General features: G+C 40.0%; 1 protein-coding gene across 7 annotated transcripts in view; it reads left to right on the top strand.

Moving 5' to 3' along the window:
- Nucleotides 1–23,112, top strand: part of cmss1 (cms1 ribosomal small subunit homolog) — a 283,142-nt gene extending 260,030 nt beyond the window's left edge. For 4 of the 7 annotated variants that reach the window (XM_067993127.1, XM_067993125.1, XM_067993126.1 and 1 more), the window contains 9 exons: nucleotides 6,900–7,009; nucleotides 8,429–8,506; nucleotides 11,119–11,245; nucleotides 11,591–11,650; nucleotides 14,345–14,447; nucleotides 17,185–17,248; nucleotides 19,466–19,553; nucleotides 21,581–21,669; nucleotides 22,897–23,112. In XM_067993127.1, coding sequence (XP_067849228.1) covers nucleotides 6,917–7,009; nucleotides 8,429–8,506; nucleotides 11,119–11,245; nucleotides 11,591–11,650; nucleotides 14,345–14,447; nucleotides 17,185–17,248; nucleotides 19,466–19,553; nucleotides 21,581–21,669; nucleotides 22,897–22,980 — 786 coding nt within the window. In that variant the 5' untranslated portion in view covers nucleotides 6,900–6,916 and the 3' untranslated portion in view covers nucleotides 22,981–23,112. The remainder of the gene's footprint in view (nucleotides 1–6,899; nucleotides 7,010–8,428; nucleotides 8,507–11,118; nucleotides 11,246–11,590; nucleotides 11,651–14,344; nucleotides 14,448–17,184; nucleotides 17,249–19,465; nucleotides 19,554–21,580; nucleotides 21,670–22,896) is intronic. The other 3 variants (XM_067993130.1, XM_067993132.1, XM_067993131.1) reach the window with 3 other exon arrangements.
- The last annotated feature ends 826 nt before the right edge of the window (nucleotides 23,113–23,938 follow it).

Below are 23,938 nucleotides of genomic sequence, written 5' to 3'. Positions count from 1 at the left end.
AGCAAGCCTGGAACCAAAGCATGTCTCAGTCAGGTCCTCCAAAGGAAAAAAGGGCCAATGATCTTTAATAAGATAAGACATTAATGTTATATTTGTTATTTCCCACAAAGTTTAAAGAAATATGCAAATCTCCTCCAGTAATGGTGCACAATTCCAGATTCTGGTTTCCAGATTACTCTCACCCCACAACCTGAGACACCAACAAAATAGGGGAAGATTTCTATACTCTGTTAAATTAGAAAATAGAATCAAGCTGTATAGAACAAGTTGAGGTTGTTCAAACTATAGTTAGGATGGCACTTCAAGTAGTAGGTTCAGGATAAAGCTACTGAACGGTAGACCTGGTCTGCAAAGTACTGATTAAAACCTAATCTGTATCAAATCCCCATCTTCCAAAATCAGTCTATCAAGACAAAGAACAGATAAAATGTTGAGTTCCACAAATTGGTCCAGGCACTGAGAGAAAGAAGATGGTCGGATAGTAGTAGAGCATGAAGGAACATGTGGGCAGTGAGGCCTACTGCCACCTCACCGCCCGAACAGTATTTCCCTCCCTTATCACTGCTGGGACCGCTGACGGCCTTTCCTTCTCCGCTCACTGCATGTAAACGGTGAGGGGGCCTGGGCCGGGTCCCCAGTCCCCAGTAGATTTCCCTTCCATCCGCCTGAGTTACCATTGCTTCCTATGGGCACCGTGGGGAAGATGGTGGTAGGCCCTGGGAAGTAGCAATAATGAGGTACCTGTTTGGAGGGAAACGCGTTGTAGTGGTTTCATCTCCCTCCAATCTATCCCCAACATGTACCTGCTGAAGTTCCCGATCTGAGCTGAAGCATTCACTGGAACATCACGTCCAATTCATGGGGTGTTTCTGCCCCTTTAACACCCTCACTGGCTCTTCTGGTGCAACAGTGGCATCCCCAGGTTCCTACCATGCATCACAAATGAGCCGTGGGTGTGGCAGATTCAGAGACGCAGCTGCAAGTTCACTCCAATGGAACTCTGGCTAGAATTAACCTCTTCGGGGCAGAGACTCACATTCCATCTAGGCTCTTCAAAAAGGCTATTTTTAATGGTGGGGAAAGGGGGAGAGATTGCAGCGTCAAGAATATATGTATTGCTTCTAACTTGGCCTAAATGATTTTATAACTGGATAGTTTCCTGAGACTCGGCAATCCATGAAGCATGAGGAATGGATGTGGTCAGATCCTGCACAAATAGCAGAATACCATCTGTGCATAGTAACATTCTGTGCTTTACATCTGCATACTTTATGCACACCCTTCACCCCCACAAACATTTGGATGGGTTTAGGTTTTGGCTACAAAGGTTGTTCATCCCCTTGCTCTTGCAAGTGATAAAGGGTGGCCCTCCCTCTCGAGGGAAAAGACCCTTAATGAACGTCGGCAGACTATGCACATAATTCTTATGGGAATGGTTTTTGGGGGGGCCAGTTTTGTTTAATTGTTAATTGTTCCTGTTCCTTGCTCCCTTGCAGCTTTCAGATCTTATTTTGAGAGATCTTTGTAGAACCATAGAAATGTTGTCATTAAGCTTGTCAAACACTTTCCCAAATTTTGTTAACTTTGGCAGCAACATCTACAACACCAACAACTTACATTTATATGGTGCTTTACCATAGTAAAATGTCCCAAGGCCCTTAACAGGAGCGTTATCACACAAAATTTGACGCCCGAGCCACATAAGGAGATATTAGGACAGGTGACCAAAAGCTTGAATAAAGAGAGAGGTTTTAAGGAGCGTCTTAAAGGAGGAGAGAGTGGTAGAGAGGTTTAGGGAGGGAATTACAAAGTTTAGGGCCTAGGCAGCTGAAGGCACATCCGCCAATGGTGGAGCAAAGAAAATCGGGGATGTGCAAGAGGCCAGAATTGGAGGAGGGAGCACAGAGATCTCGGAGGGTTGTAGAGTAATTTCTCTGTAACTATTTTAATCACAGCTGATTTGTGCCTTTCAGACGTTGAATTTCCACTTGACTTGTCATTTTATGGTTTTTTTTGTTGACATCTGCGTAGCTCAGCTATTCCAGCAGTGTTCAGTGCACATCAGCAAGATTGGCTGTACAGATAGATTACAATAGACACCAAGAAAATGAGCTTTGCGGTTTGGAGAGAAATGAGCTCCCCATGACCTCCACCCTCCAGTCAGTGTCATGCTTTTTTCCTTCCCCCCACTCCCCCCCTCCCCCCACCCCTCCAATCCCAATAATTCATTATTAATCAATTCAATTTTTACCCTTAGATGTACTGAGTAACAGTCTGAGCTCATTTACAGAAAGTATGTGAAGGAAAAAGGAGAGATAACTTGGATTATTATTTTGCCCAGCAGGCTTGTGAATCCTGTTTATGGCCTGCAAAATGGTCTGTTGTTGCTTTTAATAATATAATCTGGTTCCTGAGAACATCTACTTGGATTGCCGGAAGGGATCATAAATTCTGTTTGCTGTTTCCTTTTTTATGCAGCCTCACAGGGTTCATAAATTGGCAGTACTGACTCATGTCATGCACTTTGACCCTTTGTTCAGTCTTCAATTCCCTGAGTACAAGCCTGAAAATGGTTTGTTGTGCATTTGGTTAGAATTATCCTGTGTTGCGCAGTTTTGAATTTTCTTCATCATTTCTGAATGTTTGTGAACTTATATAGCATAGGTACCCTCTGCAAAGTGCTATTTTCTCTCATAAAAATATTCTTTGTTGTATACAAATTAAATCATTCAAACCTATAGTTAGCACTATGTAACATTGATGTCCTTTGCACATAAACTATTGAAGAATATTTGATGTAGTCATGTAATTTATGCAGTCTATAGTCTATAGTATCCTCTGACACATTCTGTACTATGGAAAATGAATAGAGTTGAACAGTGTGAGAAATTGAAACCTAAAGATCTGGCAAGTTAAAATTGTTACTTATGTTAATGGCCTGTTTTTCTCAACCACTGTGGGGAAAATGCTGTAATAACTTTAAATTCCTAATTGTTCTCATTAATACAAATGCCAGATATTACCAGCATATGACCAAAGATAATAAGGAAATATTGATTGTGAGCATTTCTACAAAATGCCACCTGGTGATCAAAACACTTATCCATAGCATCCCTGTGATTGCAGGTTTCATCCCATGCATTCTGATGCTTGAACACTCCAATCACAGGTGAAATATGTCTGTTTCAACTCAACCAGTCGAAGGGTCACCTTACAATAGCATCACCTCTCAGGGTGAGGAAAGGCTGAAAAAATGCATCTTGCCTCACATCAATTGGAACTCCCAATTCCTTGACAGGAAACTGCATAGGTGTCAGTGGGATCAGCTATCCTATCTGTTCTGTTGAGGGCCTTTGAGTAGAAAACAGGTTTAAGAGAGAGTGAAGTAAACCAAGAAATAGTATCAACAGGTGCCAGAGAACATTTGCAAGTCCTTCAACTTTGAAGGAAAGCAAACTATCATACATTAATGACTGCACATATTAGACTGCAAGGAATTAGATAGTGACATTTCTTTATTTATTTCAATCATTCTTTGTGGGTAAGTTTTAATAATGGTAGTTTTGTGCCAAGTTGAATAAGTACTTTAGGATTACTTTGAGAGTTATAATTACTGGTACTAAATACGTCTCAATTATTCATTTCCCCAGTTTGAAGGTCTTTCAACCTATTTTACAGCACAAGTATCAAAATTACATAGGTAATTATAAACATATTCTGATGTGGTCAGCCCTGAAGCTTCCATTTAACAGATTTAAATATCTGTAGAAAGTGCATGTCACTATGACGGTACCTATTAATTTCAGTTTTGGTAACCATTAACATTTTTGTATTTTTACATTAACCTCAACTTTTTGTAATTTTAATCAGTATAGGTGGGTAGTTATCAGATGAGCATATTATATCTGATATTGATTTTATATTATTTAAAATTTATTTATCAATATTTTGAATAGCCTGTTCATAATTTTTACACAATTCCATTTCACATTGTAATTTTAAGTTAAATTTTAACATATATCAATGACATTTTTGTGAAGTCACTTCTGAGGAGCATTTAAACTTCTCAGAATTGACTTCTCAAAAATTAATTTCTGCATTTAATTGTTAAATGAAACTGCAGTGAAAATAATAGACATTCACACACTGGTTTAAGTATAGTTTTAAAATATCTTTGTTGCAAGGGTATTTGTAAAAATATTGTGAAGTAGGTTGTAATATTCATCTGTAACATACAGTGAAATAAATCCCGATATCAAGACTCCTCCAGTCACATTTGTAAGAATTTTTTCTTACAGCAAGGACCAGATGTTGAACTTCAGTCTTCCAGACATGAACTGTATATGCTTTGCGATCTTTCAATACATCTCCAGACCACTGCCAATCTCAGCTAAAGGAGTCACAGATGTAGTGGCTTATTAACAGGATATTCTATTTGTAGGGAAAAGGGAAAGAAACTGGCTTAGTTACCTTATCCCACTACAAGTACACATCCTGTTAGATTGCCCAGAGAGCAGTAGGTCAGATCATTTCACTCTCGAAGCTGAAGGAAACGGAATGGTAACAAATGGCTCCCATAGGAAAATGTAGGAAAGTGAGGGTAATTGTGAAATAAAATCAAACAAAGTCAGTTTGAGTTTTATTAATTGAGTGTATTATACTTGGCTCTGACTATTAATAAGCTAAAGTTTTATTTGTGATATATTTTTGGAATAATTACAACATCAATATGTTTTTTATTTAAAGCCTATCTTTTGAAAATACTGTAAATAATGCAATCATTGTGACTTCATGCATATACGCTATGCTCAGAGAATTTTTCCCAGTCAGTATTATGAGAGAGTCTGGCTTAAACTATCAACAAATAATAGAAATGAAGTTGCAGGGAATAGGAATTGGAGGCATTACCTTTTTTTTTAGATGCCATGCCAGGAGACACATTTAAGCAGACTGGTTGGCTTGTCCTCTGATATTTTCCTCAAAGGAAGTGCCTCACTTTGCTTAATACAGACATTTCCATTATATGTGGAACCTAGAATGATTTTAATTAGGATTTGAAAGTGTTCTCAACAGTAAGAGGAATACCATTACAACCAGATATAATAGCCACAGAGCTGTTTAAGGCTGTGATGAGTTTAGTTCATTCTTCGCCAAGACCACAGGAGTAGCAGCTCAAAGCAGCAGAATGTTCTTACTAAGAGGGAGGCATAATAGACAGAGCTGCCGTGTCCTTGCTTTTGGTTCAAAATTAACACCAGTCAGACAAAGAATTGCATAGTTAAGAATAGACGAGTGGGAGTGGATTTTAAATGTGAAGATTTATTTTTTCAATAAACTGTCAGTAGAAAACGCATGTGTTTATGTAAGGCAAATTTTGAGTTGCTCTTTTATTAGTGTGCCACTATATAATAACAACACCGTGCATTTATATAGTGCCTTTAGCATAGAAAAACATTCCAAGGCACTTCAAAGAAGCATAATCAGACAAAATTTGGTCAATGTGATGGAGAGGATATGAGGTCAGAAGCTAAACTTGGGGTTAAATAGGACACCAAGGTTGCGAACTGTCAGGATCAGCCTGAGACGGTGGCTGGGGTGGGGAATGGAATCGATGACAAGTGAACGGAGTGTGGGGGGGGAGGCAAAGACAATGGCTTCGGTCTTCCCAATGTTTTTCTGGAGGAAACTGCGTCTCAATCAGGAATGCATATCGAACAAGCAGCCTGACAACACAAAGGTAGTGGAAGATCAAGAGAGGTGGTGGAGCGGTAGAGCTGGGTTTCGCCAGCATAAATCTGGAGCCTGACGTCATGTCTTAGGCTGATGTCACCAAGGGGCATCATGTAGATGAGGGGCCCAAGAATAGATTCTTGTGGGACTTCAGAGGTAACGGTGAGGGAGCAGGAAGGGAAGCCATAGCTGGAGATGCCCTGGCTTTGATTGGATAGGTAAGAGTAGAACCAAGCGAGGGCAGTACGACACAGCTCAACATCGGAAGAGGATAGTGTGGTGGACCACATCAAAGACTACAGACAAGTCGACGAAGAATGAAAAGGGGTAGTGCACTATGGTCACAATCACAGAGGATGTCATTTGTGATTTTGATTAGGGCTGTTTCAGTGCTGTGGCAGAAGCAGAAACCTGATTGGAGAGGTTCAAACATGGAGTTGCAGGAAAGAAGGGCACGGATTTGAAGGCGACAACACATTCAGGACTTTGGAGAGGAAAGGGAGGTTGGAGATGGGCAGTAGTTTGCCACGAAAAAGGTTTTTTTTTGAGGAGGGGACTGATAGTGACTGAAAGCGAGGGGGACAGCTGATGTGACGATAGGTAGCTAAACTAATTGTGATGCAGTTATGTGCCCCTTGGATTTAAGAGAACAAAGATGGGGGCCATACCAAGCAGAACGATCAGGGTGGGAGAGACTAAGGGTTTTAATGGGCGAGGGCATCAAAGGCGGAGGTGAGGGAGTGATTGAGCAGATTGATGGCAGCAGAAGTATCGTGGTGAATGGAGGGCCAAAGGCCAGGCAGTTGGGAGTTTGAAAGTGTAGTTGTTAGTGACAGGGGAGAGGTTTTTTTTACTGTGGACAAGTGACTTATGTCAGTATCTGTTTGTGCTACCTTAATTTCAGGCTCTGTGCACTACAAGTGACTTTTCTACTGGCTGATTTGGGAGTGGTAGAGAAGTCAAGCCTGTGGCCTGAGCCCTGTGTCACTCATCTATTCCATCTGGAGGCAGAAAACTCTTTTTTTGTGAAATACTTGGAGTAACGGGAAAAAACATTTATTTTAACACTCAATACTGTATCTACATTATTCAGGAAGTTACTCTAACCCCAACAGTATTTATTGGAAATTGTGAGTGAGTTTCAAAATTTCTGACGTATTTTGTTTTAGACACGCCTAAAGAAGGGATGAGTCAAGATGCACCTGAGCATAACATCAAGAGAAAAAGAAAGAAAAGGGATGAGATAACACAGCCTGCCACGGTCAAGAAAAGTAAAAAGGTGATGCAAGAAGATTGATATATGGGTCTAATGTGTGTTGCATGATTTGATAGTGTTAAGTCTTATTTAATAAGTGTTTATCTTCTAGTTGTAGAAAAGGGAAAATATTTTAGTGGACACTGGCGTTGAGTACAGTAGAAGCCATCCTAGCAATCAAAATATTTATTTTATCCAATCCTTCCTACTGAGCAAAAAGCTATTCTAGTTTCTCTATGTGCACCAGCCTCACTGCATTTCCCATAAATGCCCAAATGACTGACTAATCTATAATACCAGTTTTGGATGAGGTGATTGGAAATAAAATTCACTATTGAATAAAGTTCACCAGTGAACTCAAATGATCCATGAATAGCATGGGGGCATGTGCACCAACACTATCATTAGAGTATTGGCTACAAAGTCATTCACCCTCTAAACCAGCAATAGCGGATGGCATGGGCAACAGAAGAAAGGAGAAGAATAAAAATGGCTTAGAAGGGAGGCCTATAAATTGGATTGCACTGTGCCCATTTTACAGGTGTAAAACGGGTGCCTAAAGATTCCAAGATAGTGGACAGTGTGCGCACGCTCATTGCGTGCCAGATGTGCGCCGCTTACCAAATTGGTGAATGTTCCTCCGTAGGCATCCAGGGCGTGCACCTGAAACAGGCATTAGCCCTTATACATATGCAAATAGGGGGCCAAATGCCTGCTTGAGTCCCCCTTTCCAAAATTCAATTGCGCATGCCTGCAACATGTGCAGTGCATGCGGCAGTCAGCTTCTTTGGACACTTGGCAGCCAAACCAGCGGTCCTTAATGGGAACTTAGCAGAAAGGTAAGTTTGAACTTTTTTTTTACTTACGTTATTGTTGAGCCGGGAGGAGCAAGAGTGCCCCGAACTCTCCTAATGATCTTGGCTGGCGGACCAAATTGTCATGGTCTTGCCACCGGCCTCATTAGGAGCGTACACTGGGATTGCGTCCCAATTCAGGCATGACATTTATATAGCGCTTTCACGTAGTAAAACGTCCCAAGGTGCTTCACAGGAGCGTAATCAGAAAATTGTCACACATACAAAGTGACTGCAGTTGAATAATAGAATTGGGAAATGATTGGACTCAGGGATACAGAATTGAACAATATTCTGTTAATTGCCCAATATTCTGTTAATTGTTCAAACTATCATATACAGAAGATCACTTCTTTAAGCTAAAAAAACAGTTATAGACGTACCTCCTCAATTTCATTAAGCTTGAGATCATTTTTAAAAGTGGAGCAGGGTTTGCATCCATTTTGATGACTGTTTCAGCAAGCTATGTCTTTTTGATGTCCAGAGGCAATACCCACTGACTGCACTCGCATATGTCTTTGCCTTGTACAGGCAGCTGATGACAGTCATGAGAAGAATAATAGTCATTATATTTATTTTTACTCTCCAGCAAACAGAATGTTTTATAGACACAAAAGTGGAGGAAAAACCTGAAGCAAGTCCACCCAAGAAGAAGAGGCGAAGAAAGGTAACAGCCTCTAAGCAGAAGAACAAAAAGATGAAGGAAAATGAGTCATTGCAAACATTTGCAGATGGAATAAGGTTTCATGAGACCCACCTCCTGCTCCCTCAAGCCCCTCCTCACTTAACTCTTGACATCTCAACTACCCATCCTTGCACCCATGCTTGCCAACATTGTTAATGACTCCTTTTGCTCATGTATCATTCCTTTTCCTTTCAAAGCTACCATCATCATGATCATCTTCGAAAAGTCTACCCATGCATCCCTTCCATCTACTGTCCCATCTGAAATTTCCTTCATCTCTCTCAGATCCTCAAATGTCTCCTTGCCGCCCAGCTCCATACCCTTTTCTCACAACGTACCCTGTATGAAATTCTTCAGTCCGAATTCTTCCCTGCTCACGGCACCAAAACCAAAACCAGCCTAAGCCAAGTCACAAATTTCATCTTCCAGGAATGTGACCATGATGTGATATTCTTTTTTGACCTCTTTGTGCTGTTAAATAGAGTCAACTGCACCATTCTCTTCTATTACCTCTCCTCTGCTTTCCAGCTTCATGGGACTGTCTTGGCATAGTTCAACTTCTGCCTGCCTGGATGCAGCCAATGCATTTCCAGTAATGTCGTCTTTTCCTACCTTCATACAGTCATCCTTTGGAATCCACCAAGGACATGGCCTCGGTCCCCTCTACTTCCTTTTCTATATGCTGCCTCTCAGTAACATTATCTGCAGGCATGGAGTTACGTTCCATATCTATACTGACAACACCGAACTCTACCTCTCCAATAATTCCATTGATCTCAAGCCCATTTCTCTGCTGTCAAACTGCCTGTCTGAAGTCGTCATGAATGAGTCAACATTTTCTCAAACTGAACATCAGGAAGACCAAATCCATCATTTTTGGCTCCTGCTATAAATCTGCTGCTTTGCCACTGACTCCATCCTCTCTCCAAAATTTTCTTCCTTACAAATTTCAGGTTTCTCAGTCTTTGAATCAGTCAGTATTGCTACAGCAAGGCGAGCTGACTGTAGTTTTCCTACTTCATGAAGGAATTAGACTGTTGTTCCATGGCAAGTACCTTCATGTAGCTGCCCAGCCAAGAACTTTCAAAACTCCCTTCTAACGCTGGCAGGAGGGTTCAAAATGACACTGTGACTTGTAACCACGTGTTTGTGAGGAAAACACTACAACATCTTTGTTACCAAGCTAGTGATATCAAGATGATCTTTATAATGTCAGCATGGCTTTCAGAAGGAGCAGTCATGTCTGACAAATTTGCTTGAGTTCTTTGAGGACATAATGTACAGGGTGGATAAAGGGGAACCAGTGGACGTAGTGTATTTAGACTTCCAGAAGGCATTCGACAAGGTGCCACATAAAAGATTATTGCTGAAGATAAAGAATCACTGGATTGGGGGTAATATTCTGGCATGGGTGGAGGATTGGTTATCTAACAGGAAGCAGAGAGTTGGGATAAATGGTTCATTCTCGGACTGGCAACCAGTAGCCAGTGGTGTTCCGCAGGGGTCGGTGCTGGGTCCCCAACTCTTTACAATCTATATTAACGATTTGGAGGAGGGGACCGAGTGTAACATATCAAAGTTTGCAGATGATACAAAGATGGGAGGGAAAGTAGAGAGTGAGGAGGACATAAAAAACCTACACGGGGATATAGACAGGCTGGGTGAGTGGGCGGAGATTTGGCAGATGCAATACAATATTGGAAAATGTGAGGTTATGCACTTTGGCAGGAAAAATCAGAGAGCAAGTTATTATCTTAATGGCAAAAAAATGGAAAGTACTGCAGTACAAAGGGATCTGGGGGTCCTAATGCAAGAAAATCAAAAAGTTAGTATGCAGGTGCAGCAGGTGATCAAGAAGGCCAATGGAATGTTGGCTTTTATTGCTAGGGGGATAGAATATAAAAACAGGGAGGTATGCTGCAGTTATATAAGGTATTGGTGAGACCGCACCTGGAATACTGCATACAGTTTTGGTGTCCATACTTAAGAAAAGACATACTTGCTCTCGAGGCAGTACAAAGAAGGTTCACTCGGTTAATCCCAGGGATGAGGGGGCGGACATATGAGGAGAAGACTCTACTCATTGGAGTTCAGAAGATTGAGAGGCGATCTTATTGAAACATATAAGATTGTGAAGGGGCTTGATCGGGTGGATGCGGTAAGGATGTTCCCAAGGATGGGTGAAACTAGAACTAGGGGGCATAATCTTAGAATAAGGGGCTGCTCTTTGAAAACTGAGATGAGGAGAAACTTCTTCACTCAGAGCGTGGTAGGTCTGTGGAATTTGCTGCCCCAGGAAGCTGTGGAAGCGACATCATTAAATAAATTTAAAACAGAAATAGACAGTTTCCTAGAAGTAAAGGGAATTAGGGGTTACGGGGAGCGGGCAGGAAATTGGACATGAATTTAGATTTGAGGTTAGGATCAGATCAGCCATGATCTTATTGAATGGCGGAGCAGGCTCGAGGGGCCGATTGGCCTACTCCTGCTCCTATTTCTTATGTTCTTAAATTTGGCGTGTGTGTGTCTTTTTGTTTTGCTACAAAGTGTCTGTGCTAAATTTGGGAATCTTAACCTGTTGTTTGTAAATATAGAAGATCTCTGCTGTTCTAGCAAACTCTGCTCCAAAACCTGCTGTCCCTGCTGATTTGCAGAATATGATCATCCAACACTTCAAAAATGAACGATCTGTAATAGAACTTGAGGAACTGAAATTGCCAGGTATGGAACACACTTTTTCAAATATAAACTAAGGCTCACACCTATTGAGGACTACAGGATTATTTCTGGACAAAAAGAGATTTTACTTTTGTTAGTCTAGTCAGGATATATTTTAAATGCTCTGTGCATGCAATATATCCCTCTGATTTTATTTCCTAATTTCAACCACAAAAAATATAGAATATCTTGTTAAATTGCTAATATATGAATATAATTTGACGGTAAAACTTTTTTAGTTTAATATAAGTATTCAGTTACGTGTTTGAAGGCAATTTATGCATAATGTGATTGAAAATGCATATTTATTTTGATAGTAATGGAGGTTTTATTTGTGTGTTTTTTCAGATTCTTGTTTTCTTCAGAGCAATGACCTCACTCATACTCTGTCCTCCTATCTGAAGCAAGGTAAGTGGGATACATACAGCACTATAAATCAATACATGTTTATACCATAAGTTTGGTCTGAAAAAAAAATCATTTATTACATCTCCATACTTGTAATTGTGGAGAACTTAAAATTGGTTAGAGAAAATGTAGACTGCTAGTACACAATTGCCAGTTTGAATAGAATGTGTCCAGGTCTCCAGTGAAATGCAATGGAAAATCTTCACCACACTAACTATAAATCATTCATTACTTTGTCACTTGTGAATTATCAAAGGGTCACGGTCGTGGACTAGCAAGAGGTTGTAAATTCAAATCCCACCATGGCAAGTTATGAAATTGAATTCAGTAAATCTGGTACTTAGGGAGCACCAGAAAATGGATTGTTGTAAAAACCCAACTGGTTTACTCATGCCTTTCTGGGAAGGGAGCCTGCCAGCTTATCTGTTCTGACTTACATATGACTGCAGCCCCACACTATGTGGTTGACTATAAATGCCTTCAAGACAGCCAAGCATGGGCAATAAATACTGCCATCACAGAGCCTCCTATATCCCAAGAACAAATTTTTAAAAATACCCAGTCAGCCTTGCGTGTGAAATGTTTATCATAGCTGACCCGAGCATATATTTAATATTATTACTACAAACTATTTTACTGCTAAATTGTCTCAAAAACTATTGTAATGGTAGCATGCTGCTAATTGCTGGCTTGTAGTGGTGTCTCCTCATTTCATCCCTTACTAAGAACAATATACACTGTTTATCAGAGAATTTTAAGTTAGTAAAGTTTTACTTTAGTCATTGGGTTTTGGAGACAGAGTCAGATGTATAACAAAAATCCAGCTAGTCCACTACTTATGGAAGGAAGCATTTACATTACCACAAGTAATAATCAAATATAATGTTCTTTTGCACATGGCTGAACTTTATTATAATGTTTTAACTATCAGATTAAATTCCATTATTTATTTCACATAGCTAGAATCTTCTTAAATATGCTTATAAAATTAATATTGCAACATTCTACTATAGCACTATTTAGTAGACAAAGGAATAACTAAGGATGCAGTTATACTCCACATTCTGACAATGAAAAGCAGCTTCAGGTGTGCAGTAATGTAAAAAGTAGCAGTGTGAAAACTCGGGTTCCAGACATTGATCTAAATCTTGGCTGCATAAAAAACAGCTGTCTGAGACCATTGTACAGCACTCAAGTTCATATCAGCTGCAGTATACCTCTAATCTAGTGCAAAGCTGGATTTTAAAAATGTCCAGGCAGGGACATTTTTGCCAATAGACCTCCTGAAAAGTTTTAAAATTTTGTTTGGAATCGTTTAATGTTAGGCCAAAGCAGATGCTCCTGCCTGCACCCTCCTAATGTTGAAATTATGAGGGAGCAGAGCTTTGCACAAGCATCAAAAGATCTGTTGTTTCTTCCCTCACTGTCAATCAGACTGAGGTCATTCTTCAGTTTAATAAGGGTTTCAGCTGTCATACAGTGGTCTCAGTTCAGTAGCTGCAGTGTAAGCACAGCCTAATCTGACAGAATTGGACTGATTTGTTCTGATTTTATATTGGGTCACACATCGTTCTTTCACTAGAGGTTTTGCATAAATAAGAAAATTAAATGCCTCTTCACAGTGTCCTTTATATGTTTCACGTTGCCCAGTTTCTGTTTAAGATTGTAATTTGTGGAATTTTAAGCTGAAAATGAAAATTGTTGGCTTGTGAAGAATAATACTCATAAAAAAGATGGATTAACATTCACATTCAGTCGTAGGAACATAGGAACAGGAATAGACCTCGAGCCAGTTCTTCCATTCAATGAGATCATGGCTGATCTGCGACCTAACTCCATATATCCGCCTTAGCTCCATATCCCTTAATACCTTTGGTTAACAAAAATCTATCAATCTCAGATTTAAAATCAACAATAGAGCTAGCATCAACTGCTGTTTATGGAAGAGAGTTCCAAACTTCTACCACCCTTGAAAGTCCTGGCTCTAATTTTTAGGCTATGTCCCCTAGTCCTAGACTCCCCAACCAGTGGAAATAGTTTCTCTCTATCTACCCTATCAGTTCCCCTTAATATCTTGAAAACTTCAATCAAATCATCCCTTAATCTTCTAAATTCCAGGGAATACAACCCATAGTGTAGCTCAATTCTGACCTTTTCTTAAGTTTAGTATTACTGCAACAAATAAAATATCTATTGGGATCCACTGCAAATTAGAACCTCTGGAGATTCATATATTTCTGTGTTTCTGCAGAGAATGAATTTTGGAAATGTACTGCAGTAAATGTTTGGAAACCTACCACATGGCGGAAACATGCAGCCAGTTTGAAGGCTACAAAGGCTACTCAGCATTTTAAAATGCTAAATGCCTTATCAGATTTGTATTCCCTGGAGTTTAGAAGGTTGAGGGGTAATCTAATTGAGGTCTTTAAAATGATAACGGGATTCGAGTGTAATCTGACAAATAATAAGCTACAAAGTCTGCTTTAAATATTTTTCGAATTTTCTCAATCTAATTTTTTGTTCATTTTAAAGTTTTTTTTAAAGAGTCCTGTACATAAGTTGATGGGTATTTATCATGAATTTGACCAGACTTTTGGCCAGTTTGAAATTTCTTTCCATATAGCATAGATTTGATAAATATACTCAATGTTTGCTATATAATAAGATTGTTGAGGGGTGTCTGTCTGTCTACAGTTTGTCCCAAATGGGTGAAGTTGTGCAAGAACCACACCGAGAAGAAATCCGTGCTGATGTTGATCATATGCAGCTCTGCCCTCAGAGCCCTTGAAATGATCAGGTAAAGGAAGAACTGAAGACACCCAAAGCACCTCACTAATTACATTTTTTTAAGTGCAGCAACATTGTTATGTAGGCAAATGCAGCAGCTAATTTGCACATAACAAGGTTCCACAAACAGTAATGAGATGAATAACTAGTTAGTCTGATTTGATGATGTTGAGTGAGGAATCAAAATTGGTAAAGACACCAGGAGAACTCTTCAAATAGTGCCATGGGATCTTATCTGTCCACTGAACAGGGAGACGGAGCCTCAGTTTAACATCTCATTTAAAAGACAGCACCTCCAACAATTCAGTGCAGTACTGAGGAGTGTTGCAGTGTCAGTCTAAAATACGTATTCAAATTTTGGAGTGGAGCTTGAGCCCACGGCCGCCTGGCTCAGAGGCAAGCGTGCTACCACTAAGCTAAACTTTTACAAAATTACACCTAGAAGCATTTTTACATTACTGTAGTTACTTTTTTTTGAAGAACAATATAATTGTTCTGTCAATTTCTGACACACTTCCATGCAAAATTAAACTTGCCAGCTATTACTTTTTGTTTTTTTTCCCAACACTTCACAGCTAGATGGTGGTTTCCATAAGCAGACTGAATTTTCTATGAACCAAAACCCGGATCTTTATTCACTGCTGTGAATGAGTTAGCTGGCCCAGCTTTAGCCTAATTGCACTACATTTCTTACTGGGGATATGCGAGATGCCCATGACATTCTCCCATTATCTTAGAAGGTGTAAAATAACGTACTTCCAGACCAATACATACAGGCTAAAATTGCTTGGTCAGATTTAGTTATGCAAGAGATAATATACAGAAGCAAAAATGACATACAAGTAACTAATAAGGTACAATGACTAACCATACACAATATATATAAACTAATATAAACACAAAGAAGGAGAATGCATAATCCTTGTAGCTCTCAGCAAATTCTTGAAAAAACTGTCTTTTGTGTCAAGGTACAGGGGAACGATTCCTCATAGAACTCCAACTGACACGTATTAGTGGCAAAGTATATAGGGAATTGAAAATGCTAAGAGGGTCTCTGTGTGATAAAGATGTCCTTTCTATATAAAGATGATTCTTTGAAAATTTGTCATTTAACAAGCATACATCACAGTAAACAATGCATTGATGGTTCAGGGAAGATGACTGTTTTCAGTGGTATTCGCACTTTCCAGTTGTGGTGCTTGTTGACACTTGATAAAAGAGGAAATTATATTTTACCGCATTATTCCAGAGAAGATAGAAGCAAAGTTTCTGTTAGATCAAGGAGAGTTCTCTAGCTGTGGGTCAGATGAACAATAATTGCAAGGCAGCTAGGGAACAAAGGGATTCTCACACAAATCATCCCAGATACAAAGTTGGCTAATGCCATTTTCAAACAATTAAAAAGAAAGACTTGCATTTATATAGCCTTTCACAACCTCAGAATGTCCCAAAGCGCTTTACAGCAAATCAAGTACTTTTGAAGTGTAGTCACTGTTGTAATGTAGGAAATACAGAAGTGACACAGTGTTCATCCTGTCCCTGAAGATTGTGCAGATGAAAGAGTTTAAAAAGGCTTCTAAGGCCCCAAGCAAGGTTTTCCAGAGGATAAGCCTTTTTCCTTTCAGATTTGGGTGGTAAAATATATGATGTCAACATAACTTAAAGGAAACCTAGGGGGAGAAATTCAACTCGTGCTCACCCATTTTTCCAGCATAAAATCGGAGTAACACCTCTGAATTACACGTTGAGATCTGCCATGCCTGAACTACACTGGAATTAGACCTGACGCCATATTGGCTCAGGCGACGTTTTTAATAGGCAGATGGTTCCTTAAATATGCAAATCAGGGTCCTGTGCCAGTTGTGAAATTCAGATTTAAAATGGGTGGAGCTTGCTACGCGCATGTTCCGCCTAATTGTAGCAGGTGTTGAGCAGCCTAACCAGCGATTCCTAAAGGTACCTCTGGCCGCCACTCAAAAATCAGCCCATTAAATTTTCAGTTTTTATGTTGTGTGAGGAGAAGCATCATTGCTGCCCCCTCCACAGGATTGTCTCTTATTCCCAGACCTGACCTGCCAGCTGACTCGGTGTAGGAGCTGGCTGATTTCCCACCCTCCATTGCTGATGAGATGTAGCAGGGCGCCTGTTTGGTGCCTGCAGCTTGCTGGTGGCATTTAAATGAGGCCTGAAGTTGAATTTCAGTCGGGCCTCAAGTCTGCACAGGTCTGCACATGCAGCTGTCGCGCCACTTACTTTACACCCATTTTGGGCACAACTCTAATTTCTTGGCCCTAGTATCATCTTGTAGCATAGAATATTGATATCTTTCCAATGATCAGTGAAGACAGTATTGGGCTTGACTATGGTGGGCTCAATAGACAAAGTCAGTTGATATTAAACTCTCACAGTCCAGGTTCTGATGTGAGGCTGTGTCACATGAACATAGTACTGATGGGTCACTACCAACCAAGGAACTGTCCCCCAGGATGAGCTGCTGCTTTCTGGAGGGGGACTGGTAATGTGAGAAAACTGGAGGGGAAGAAAAGGCAAATAAAAGGAATGTTCACTGCACACAGTGCAAAGTTCTCTGTTATAATAACATGAGGTATATCTTCCAACCACTTTTGTTCCTGCACATTTAACATGCTCACACTAAGTTTCTCTCTGAGCTTTTTAAATACAGGCTTTAACCTATTTAAAGTAATCAGGCTGAGACTGCAGTGATTGTATCTTGTTTGTTTTGGCAGACTGCTTACAGCTTTTAAAGGTAAAGACTGTAAGACTTTCAAATTGTTTGCAAAGCATATAAAGGTAAGCATTAGAATTTGCATTTTTTCAGCTAAGCTTTAATAGGTGATAGGTGATCAGAAGGTTCTCATTTTCCTTCATTTGATGGACTGAGTGTGAACTGGTAAAATAATTTGGTAGCAACTACTTCTAGTGTGCATCTAATAGCTAATAACAAGAAAAGCCCTTGTTTGTTTTTAACAAAATGTAGTATAACTTTACTATCACAAACATTTCCTCCAATCCATTATAGTCTATGGAGGAGCTCAACCCTTGCTTAAATGAGCACTTGATAACTCAAACTATTTTGCCAGTTCCAATCAGCTAACAATAAACAAGGTGACTGTACAAAATGTTCCTTGTGGGGCTCAAAGTAGTTCAGCTCTGTGTTCCAGTTTCATTTAAAAAGTTAATATTGGATTGCATAGGTGTCTCAGAAATAAATGTTGCAAAATCCTCCAGACATATAAAAGTAAATCTATCAGGAGTCACAGAGAATTTAGGAAATAATGGCCCAGAATTTGCTGACAAAATAATGGTGAAGCTCACCATTATTTATGCACAAATCGCACAGCAACTTCAGGCAAGGGCGGTTGCACGGTTAAACACTGGAAATCCTAAAGTTGCTGTCCGAGATGCGCCGCTCCACCGTTAACTTCACGAAAACTGGATCTTGCTGTCTGACTCACCATTCAAATGCATTGAACGCCGTGACGTTCCTGTATTTGAACAGTAGATACGAACTAAACTCGCCACAGAAAGTTAAGTCAAGTCATTTCAAGTCTAAATACCCCTTTAACGACGTGATAAGTATTAAATTGCCAGTAAACCCCTCTGGCACTGAAAATTAACTATTACAAGTGTGGCGCCTCATTTCTTCAGGTTTTAATTGTTGTTAGAAAGAAAAAGTAAAAACACATTTTTAATCTTACATTTTTAAAAAATCTCCATCTCTTTATTCCTCTTTCTGTACCTGATTTGACATTGAATTCACCCACTCTAATTTACACTTCCTTCTGAGTCCTTGCACTGTTAATTTCACAATCCTTCAATCTGATTGGTTAAGGAGATACACAGTTCTTTGCCTTGTTCACTCAGATTCCAGCTGCCCTTCAAGTGGCGCTGCACCATTTCCAGCTCCCACTTCCAGCAACTTGCAGTGCAAAATATCATGGAGATTAAACGGGCAAGGGCAAATCTAACTAACGGCGGGCACGGTGCGTTGACCGGCAACAGCAAATTCTAGGCCATTCACTGAATATTAATTCTTTTCACTTTTTCAAAGCAGCAGCTGATGAATGACTTAATGCGAAATTTGTCTAAAAACTTTACTTAACACAGTGGGTGAGAAATTGGTCCCGTCGCTCCGAATTTTTAGGCGAAAAATAGAGTTGGCGGGGACTAATTTATGGGCGTAATCTTGGGTGTCCAGTCTCCCTCGGAAGTGCGCCAGCTGCCAAATTGGAAACTAATGATTTCCAAAAGCTCAGGGCAGCCGCCAGAAACAGGCATATGCCCCTTGTATATGCTAATCAGGGTCCTGACGCCTGTTTCAGGAAATTGGTCATCAACTGGGCAGAGAATGCACCCCGCACACTCCGCTCAGTTTTTCTGGATCTATAGCAACTTGACCAGTGGTCCTGAAAAGTTTACTTTCTTTTAACTTTGTTTATGTGGAGCCAGAAGGAACAGGAATTCTTCTCCTGGCTCTACAGTGAAATGTGGGCCACTACCAGTTCAGGCTTGACCCCTTCTGTTTGCCTTCACAACACCCTCCCCCAGATTTAACCTGTGGGCTGGCTTGGTATCGGAGCCAGACAAACTTCCGAAGTCCCTGATCAGTAAGCTGCACTGTGGTGCCCAATTTGCATCTGCAGCTCGCTGGTTTTATGGAAATGAGACCGGAGGCTCAATTTCCAGCGAGCCTCGGACCAACCTCTTCAGGCACATGTTCCCGATGCGACATCTGTTCCATGCCGGCTTCCGATACTAATCGAATTTCTCAGCCATTGTTTGTATCGGCACAATAAGGAGTCCAAGTATTTGTTCCATTTTTGTTGCTAATCTCGCTTACTTGTGAGTATTAATGATATCAGGCATGTCAGGTATCTGTTGATGACCCACCAGTGAAACAAAATATTTTTTGAATCACAAGTCTGTCTGGATTGTTACAATCTGTACCTGCTCTCTGTAGTGTTACAATTTATTACAGGAACTAATCGTGTTCCCTTTCTCATCCAGGTAGAAGAACAGATAAAATGGCTCACTAAGGGTGTCATACATCTTGGTGTAGGAACACCAGGACGGATTAGAAACCTGATAGAGCAAGGTATAAAATCCTGTGCTATTTAATTCAGTCTGTTTTTACATCTTCATTCTATTCAGAGAGTTCATCAGTGGTTATTTTGCATACACTTGAGCGATGATTTTAACCATTCCCGTCCGGTGGGCGTTACAGTTAAAATCGCCTGTGGGTCTCACTCCCTGACATCCCGACCCGATCCCTCAGACTGCGATTTTAATCTGCTCTTCTGAGCAGGCGACAAGGACACCACCGGAAACCAGCGGACCCCTTCTTTAAATATGCAGACTGCTATTTTAACTGTGGGCATGTGCAGGGAAGTGGTTGAGTTTTTCCACCAGGCTAACCGAGCGGGAAGAGGAATCAAGGCCCAAAGAGGTCAATTTAAAAATTTTTTTTACTTTACTTGTGGGATCAGGAGGAGTAGGTGTGCTCCTTCGGGCACCATAAGGAAAGTTTAAGACTCCACTTCCCGGGGTTACTCGCCCCCTTGATCGTAAAGCCCTCCCGAGATCCCCTCCCCGTGACTCACTGGCGGCCGCCTGCTGATCAATACTGCTCTCTTGCCCACGACCAGTTGCTGATTCCTGCCAGTTTGGGGCAGAAAATCTCCCGGACCTTGCACTGCTGCATTCTTGTTTTTGCAAGAACTCCCACCTATGGTGTACAGAGGCCGGAATTATTGCTCGGAGAGGCATTGAGGAGAAAGGGTCCTCTGTCTGGTTCATTAGCAGTCCAACTGAGGTAGGAACAATCTGGGGGAGGAAATGAATGGCCAATGAAGGGGGGAAATGGATGGCAGTGAAGGAGGGAAATGGATGATAACGAAGGAGGGGGAAATGGGAGAGGAAAATGAATGACAATGAAGGAGAGAGGAAAATGGATGGCACTGGGGGGGGGGTGGGGAAGTGAGAGAACCATGCAGAAGCAGGGAGCTATGCTTTGGGGTGAGTGAGGATAGAGAATGCTACCATGAAGTGATGGGGAGTGGGGAGGGAGAGTGCCAGAATTAGCTGGGGGTGAGGGGAAAGAGTGCCAATTTGAACTGATGGGAGGAAAGAGTGCCAGCGTGGCCTGAGAGGGGGGAGGAGGAGGGGGAGAGTGCCAACTTGAACAGAAGATGGAGAAGATGGGTGCTAGCTTAAAGGGGAGTGGAAGATGACTACCAGGTTGAATGAGGTTGGAATGTGAGAAGAGTGCCAGGTTGAATTGAGGGAGGAGAAGAGTGCAATTATGAACTGGGGAGGTTGGAAGAGGAGAGTGTCTCTGAAAGGTTGGGGAGATGAATTTTGCTTCATCAACATTTGGCTTTGTCCCTTCAGGCTTACATGTATTTGGTTTTTTTTCCTCCAATACAAGTGAAGGCATATTGGCACACCTACAGTTTATATTGCAATCCCTGTAGCTATTTGTTTTCACACATCTTAGGTTTATGAATTCTTAGGCGCTGTGTCAGAATTGAAGCATAAACTGACTGAAATATGCATGGCAATGTAAGTCTGTCTATGTTTCAGTTTGTCAAGACTGTACACACAAAGTCTGGTTTATTACCATTTAATCATACCTTAAATTATATATTTTATTTTTAATTTTGAATTCAGCGTACACTGAATTGTTGTCATTATACACACAGCCTGCGATGGAATTTAGTTTAAAGGGGAAACAGATACAACTAAATTGCCCCAAACCTCAATGTTATAAAGCGCGATTACTGTACCGGTTCTTGAGGCTCTCATTTGTCCCTTGTAACAGTTTATGTACTTCAGAATTGCTGGTTAGAGAGAGTCTGGAAGCGGTCATTTTGTATACTTCTCCCCTATTGCCATGATGTCACAGCATTGCTCATCAGTGTCATTATAAACAGAAATAGAGGGGTTGAGGGCAGCCTACCCAATTTATGATGTCACTGGACAGGAACTGTACATTCACATAAGGGACAATTTCATTAAAATTAATCTGCTCCCAAGATTACTTATAATTAGCAGTTCAACACTGAAATGATGATAATCATCATAACTAATGGTTGTAAATGTTAACTCTCTCCTATTGTCTAGATGGACTCAGTCTGCAGTCTCTGAAGTATGTAATCCTTGATTGGAATTGGCATGATCAGAAGCTCAGAAGATTAATGGATATTCCAGAAGTAAGTGTAACTTACCCGTGAACAGACAGTCTTATATAGAAGTGTGAATAAAATACCTGCCTCCAGTATGTACGTTATCTAATATTTTCCAATTTAATGAAAGTATCACATCCATATGTCATTCTGCATGGACTACAGATGAATTAGATCGAATTCAGCAAATTGTCCATAATTTGTTTGAAAAAGTTAGTCACATAATAACCATAAGTAGATCTGAAACATAATTTAACATCAGGCACAATTTACTGCTTTAGAAATAATTATTCAGAAAACACAACTGGCCAATAAAGTCCCAAATCATGATTTGTTTCACATTTCAGTGTAGCTGATAAATCTATTCGTAGCAAAACTAAATTGAAATGTCTAAGATTTGTTTGTTACAAGAAGAATATGGTGCATCTTACTAACAAGTTAAGTTAGAAGGCTTTGCTAATGTGTCACCTTATGAATTTGCTGGCAAAAGAAATGCTCTATTGAGTTAACCTGTCATTTTTTATGCAATGGAGTGAAAATTGGGCAAGTTTTACAATGGGTGGGCAATCTGCTCGGCCAGATTACCGCCCAGAGGTGAAGATGAAAATCTATTATAAACTTATAAATCACAATGCTTCTCCTGACAATTTAGGAGGAGTAGGTGCTGATGTCATTTAGCAGGCATCAAAACAGAAGCTTACATTTAATCCTCAAGCCCAGGCACCATCTCAGAATCAATAGATTTGAAATGGATGCTGGTTTGTGTCAGGCAGGTTCTTGCCAGAGAGACTTTTTAAAATTTGGTTAAGAAAACTGAGTCAGGTGGAAGAACTGGGATTGACAGAAGTTTATAGTATTTTGGAAAGTTGTTTTCTGTTTCAAATTATTGCTCGTCAACCTCATTATGCATTACGGAACTGCTCAGGAATATCTGGGTAAGACTTCAAAAACTGAGATAACTCCCCCGATATATAGCTAATATAAGCTCTCTTTATAGATGTATGTATATCTTATATGAGTCGATCATTCCCTGTATACATTATGAACAAATCATTCTCCTTATAGATATGTATACATATATAATTTGAACTAATCATTCACTGTACATATTAAATCAGTGAATCGTTCTCTTAATATATGAAATGAGCTAATCATTCCCTGTATATCTTATAGAAGCTGATCATTTTCTGTAGAAGATTAGAAGCTAATATTCTGTGTATAATTTAGAGCTAAATCATATTCTATGTACTTTAGGTGAAACAGGAAACACTGAAGCTGCTGGAGACAAGTATCGTACCTATCTGTAAAAGTGGATCTGTGAAACTGGGCCTTTTCTAATACAAATTATCCTCTGCCAAAGATTGACCTCCTTTGTTGATTTACACTTATTTGGAAGCAAACAATATGACAATTTGTTATTTTAAATTGCACACTTAATCCTGAATTTAATAAAATGTATAACATTCTTAATAGCTTGTCGCATTTTATAGTCTTTTTACACTTTGTAACAAAGCATTTGGTTTTATCTTCAAGCCTTATTCTGATACCAACATTTTAAAGTAATGTTTTACTGCTCAGAATTGGGTTCACATTTAGATACTTGCTCAGAAGCTTAGGCACGTAAAATTAGAAATCAAAGTATTTAGAACCAACTCCTAGTCTAGATTAAATTATCGCAAGGGTCACGTAAGTTAATAGATAACTTTGAAAGTATCAAAGGTTTTCATAGTCCAAACCAGACCAGAAAACCTTGCAAATCATTGGTGCTATCACATTCACCTGTGAAACTATGAAAAGAAAGGAAGTCATGTTTTAGGAGAAAACAGTCATTTGAAAAAAACGGATCATACAGCTTTCAAACAACAGCAATTTCCAGCATGGACCTCTTTACTAAGCAGCAAGAGAGTTCTGCCAATTCTGCTCATATTTGGACTTATCTGCATTAGTATTGGAACCTTCCTGCTTTTAATAGCCAATTCTGTAAAATGATTGAAGGCTTGTTCAGCCATTGCATTTTAAAAAGTCTTTCTCAGTAGAAATTTATTTTTAAAAATAAATGTGCCCAAGTGAATGGTTAGAATAAGCTTAGTATTGAGGTTTTAATGGGCAGAATGGGCGTGATATCCTTGCTGGGTAAAGCGGTCAAGACTAGGTGGTTGTTATTTGTGAGATTGTATGAGTACACTTAGTGAGACTAATTGTCCTTTCAATTTCTTCAAATGTAGCAAGTGGGATGGACATATGTAAACAAATTAAATTAAAATGAGCAAGACTTAACAGGCCTTGCTTCAGACAA

This window comes from Heptranchias perlo, chromosome 11 (assembly GCF_035084215.1).
Source record: "Heptranchias perlo isolate sHepPer1 chromosome 11, sHepPer1.hap1, whole genome shotgun sequence".
Classification (NCBI taxonomy): domain Eukaryota; kingdom Metazoa; phylum Chordata; class Chondrichthyes; order Hexanchiformes; family Hexanchidae; genus Heptranchias; species Heptranchias perlo.
Note: the sequence above shows the minus strand (reverse complement) of the source record. Positions and strands in the feature narration are given on the sequence as shown.